Source organism: Leiobunum rupestre, chromosome 10 (genome assembly GCF_980474605.1).
Source record: "Leiobunum rupestre chromosome 10, qqLeiRupe1.1.hap1, whole genome shotgun sequence".
In the NCBI taxonomy this organism is placed as follows: Eukaryota; Metazoa; Arthropoda; class Arachnida; order Opiliones; family Sclerosomatidae; genus Leiobunum; species Leiobunum rupestre.
The window spans coordinates 22547637-22551869 of NC_143393.1; the positions used below are offsets into that span (position 1 = coordinate 22547637).

At 38.0% G+C, this 4233-nt stretch overlaps 1 protein-coding gene across 1 annotated transcript; it reads left to right on the forward strand.

Annotated features, from left to right (window-relative positions):
• The first annotated feature begins 1387 nt into the window (after positions 1-1387).
• On the forward strand, positions 1388-3208 carry LOC149925075 (uncharacterized). The gene is made up of 3 exons (XM_090161695.1): positions 1388-1525; positions 1622-1796; positions 2998-3208. Exons 1-3 carry the CDS (start codon positions 1388-1390, stop codon positions 3066-3068), a joined length of 384 nt encoding a protein of 127 aa, XP_090017821.1. The 3' UTR covers positions 3069-3208.
• Positions 3209-4233: the final 1025 nt, after the last annotated feature.

Genomic DNA, 4233 nt, shown 5'->3' on the forward strand with positions numbered 1-4233 from the left:
GCTAAGTACTAAAAATTGTACACAATATTTTGCTAAGCAATTCATTAAAAACAAAAGATTTTAAAATATAAAAATTCTTTTATCGTAAGAGATATATTATATGCCTCTGGTAGAATTGTTTATATTTTAATGTGCCGGTGAATTATTTTAACTGCGCGATAAAAATAATCACGTTGGAAACGCGAATAATACAGAAATTCCTTTAAACCTCACCTACGTCATTTTAAAAGCCCGTGCACGCCTTTCGAAGCGACGACTTGTTTATTTGCTTCTGATACGCGGAAAATGACTCTCTGAGCTGATCTATTAAAGGGAATATAACCTACAAAGCAATCTTTAAGGAATCCAATTTTTCAAATTACCCAAACATTTCTAAAGCCAAAGGCAAGAGTGTCCAGAGCTCCAAACGTTGGTGTTCCACACCAAATACCCGAGGTTATATTCCCTTATGGGGGAAGACTACAGTGGCCATTGTCTACTTTCGAACTATTTCAAGCTGAACTCTTTTAATTTTGTATTTTAACTGATAAAATTAATATTTATGTTTAGAACAGCCTCTTGTTTAGTGACTAAAATAATTTTGACAATTTTAAATTGATAAGTAATTAAGTTATTACGTTTTAATTTGGACCCCCGGAGCTAAATAAGTTGGGCAAGCACCCAAACTACCCTTTAGTTAGGACCTTATATCTCGTTAACTATTTATATTAGAATTATCAAAACTATTTTAAGCACTAGAGAAAGGCTCAGCTTAATAATAAAAATATAATTCAATTATGTTATTGTTAAAACAGAAACGTTCAGCTTGAACGAAAAAGAGGCTTTTACTGTATACTTCCCCCTTAAGGGGTTTTCGAAACGTTTAGACAAAATAGCAATTTAAAATAAGACTATTTAAATTCCTCTGCTTTCTTTTTCTAGAAGTCTGGCCATTAAATTTATTTAAAGATTCTTAAAAAAGGAAATAACTTCCGTAATTGGTTGTAACGCGAGTCTGCGCTTAGCGCCGTGTTTTTTGTAGGTCTTGAAACCTAGCTGTTGCTTAGGCAACACAGCCCAGAAAAGAGAGAACCTAGTGGCCGGAATTGTCAAACTAAAATACCAGAAATAATTTGAAGACATTTCTCGTGCACTGGCATTTATAATAACGTAGGCAACGCTTTAAAAAAACCATGAAAACTTTGAAATTCGACTCGAATTATCGAATAACGGTCGCCCCCGTGTCGTAAAAGACTTATGAAATTCGAGCGCGCGCGCTGAAGAGCATTGCACGAAGTTTCGAAAAAGGGTTTATTTCTCACAAACAAGAAACCATTTTTAGGAATCGTTAAAATTAGATTGGAAAATGTCCTCTAGACCAAAATCTCAAAGTAAGGACGCGTGGTAAATGAATGGGAAAATTCCCAAAACACTCATTATTTACCGGGCCTATTTTTTGACGGTTCCTCTTAGGAGGGATTCCTTTCGGGAGAACCTGGGGAACCGAACAACTCCCAAAGTTCATCGCTTCAGGAGCGTTTCGTCGGTAAGATTCTTTTTTGAAACGATACATTAACTTTCCCGGAGATATAAGTCATCATTTTCTTCTTTCCGTGAACTGTTTTTGATTCATTAACTACAGGGATCATCTGGAAATCACCCTTTGGCGGCTGAAATGGCCCTACGAGCTAGACGTCCGCCTTCGTGGACCCCACCAGCCAAATCACCGGAGCCAGTTCCGGCCAACCATCCTCTGCAAAGCGTTCTGGTCAGCAGGGCTTTTTCGCCCAGGACGCTCAACGCTTCCCCTCGAAGAGGTCAAGTCACCGCGTTATCGACAAATATCCTTATCTCGGAGCCAAAATCAGGCAACTCGTTTTATACACGGTGTTTCAAAAGGTGATGCAAAAATGTTAAAGGGGAACGGTCAAGCTTTAAACAGTTAGATAGCCCTATAGCCCGTTATAACTAATATTTATGGTGAAAACCGCATAGTAAAAATTTAAGTGGTTAATTTTTAATAAAATAAAGAAATTTCGGGAAATTGAAAAGTGCGCGTCCACCGCGACACCTAGTGAGAAATCGGTGAGACAGAAAAACAACCGAAAAGCGCGCGCTGCTGAAGACGCGAAAAATTGGTTTTGCACGCGTGGCGCGTTCGAGTTATACGAGACCTAAGCCCAAATTGCGTGATTTTAAAAGTTAGGATTGTTCGCAAATCGCTCATACGGGGTTAGGGGCGCTGGCGATACACCTTAAGATGGCGGCGAAAATTCAAACTCAAATACTTGGCGTTATTTAATTTATTTTGAGTTTCAACTTTTTAGGCCAAAAACTATTTTTTCAAGACAAAATAAGGTACGTGTAAGTATATTGCACGTCTTGTTGATCTTTTGATATACAAATAAGCCGATATTTGGAAAAGCTTGGCCGTTCCCCTTTAAGGAGTTGTAGGGGGTGAGTTGAGAAGTATGCCTGTTTTTCCCCATTTTCCTACGATGAGTGAAAAGAGCGCCAGAGAGCTTCAAAGTGTGGCCTACTAGACCCTGGAAGTAGGCTGCAACAAGCGCCAAAACAAGCAGCAGGGACTTAAAATACTGTTTAGGTTTACTTTTGTACGCTGGTTACCTCGATTTGTTTACTAAGTCCTGTTTTACCTATCACACGAACCCAAACCTTAATGTTCGCGTTTCCCTGCTGTTTGTTTTGTATTTGTTGCAGCCTACTTCAGGGGCTAGTAGGCCACACTTTGAAGCTCTCTGGCGTTCTTTTAACTCATCGTAGGAAAAAGGGGGGAAAAACAGGCACACTTAAACTCCCCCCTACAACTCCTTAACCTTTTTGCATCACCTTTTGAAACGCCCTGTATGCTAAATCCGTCAATGGACTATTGTACCCGTTTTTTTCAGAGTTACTAGATTTTTGTTCCGAGGATCTGAACTTCCGGCGGCTGTTTGCCCATATTTCACAAAATCTCAACGGCCAAATTTTTTTATTCCTTATTTTTTTCTATTATAGCATTGCCGGCTAAAAAGAAAATGGTCGATTTCAGAAAAATAACGAAAGCCATTATCAAGAAAAGGACTTAACGTTTTTGTCAAACCTCGGAACCAACCAAGGCTGAAACAACCCGAAAATGTCTAATTTCCTTCTCAGATTATTGCGCTTGATATTAAAATTTTAATTGTGTATTGTATTAAAGTAAATGTGAAAATTTTAATATAAAAAACTTGTCAGTTTATATTAGTTTTAAGACTAATTTATTTAATAGTTATTTTTTTAAGCCTCGGTTTTACGCGTGGTGTTAGATCCAAATGTTGCGTCTCTTCTCGGAATAAAAGTGTACTCTTTTAACACTAATTTAATTCTAATAATCACCAAGGCACCACCCTAGGCCCAAGTCATCTAGCGACTTTCAATGCCTTTAATGCAGGTGGCCGAGTTACAATGCGTAGAAGGGTGGTGGCAAGCCCTGCATGCCACGCGAGCCAACAGCTCCCTACACTAAAGCTACGTTCACACTTACCCCTAAATTCGCTTCGTTTAGATAACTGGTTTTTTAAATCCAACGTGAGAAATCGCTCCGTGTTGGTTCGGGAAACAACTCGTCCAAGTCGGTTCGCTTAGAATCGCTTTCAAAACGACAAGGCGGGGATGTAAAATTGCTCGTATTTTCAAAAATAATGGAGATAAAATTCTAAATAATGTCAAATAATATTACTATATGTATAGTAAAAATGATTAACTAATTGGTTTGGGATACATTTGAGTATTTTCAAAATTCTAGTCAACATTTGAAATGGCGTTAAGCCTTGGCTATAAGCGAACCGGGGTGAAGCGATTTCGCACGTGTGAACTAAGAATTATCGTAGGCGGTCAAAACTGGCATACAAACCGACCTAAACTAGGTTTTAGGCTCTAGTGTGAACGTGGCTTAATTATATATGGCCACAGACAGCGATTTCGGGAAAGTTTTTTTTTACCCTGACCACAGATTCACTAATATACTAATTATATTATATTCATTATATTTTATAGAAACATCTATTACACCTGTTACGTTACTTATGCTATCACCCAATATTTTCACGTGTGAAATAAAATTAATTATATTAAAAATAAATATAAATAAAAGATGGTTATGACACAAGCTGGAGCTTTATTAGTAGCACGTCACGATTTTCTCGCGCACTAGAAAATCTGAAGTTCCTAGCTCTTCAATCACGCGCTCTTAGACTTGTAAAATGAGGAGAC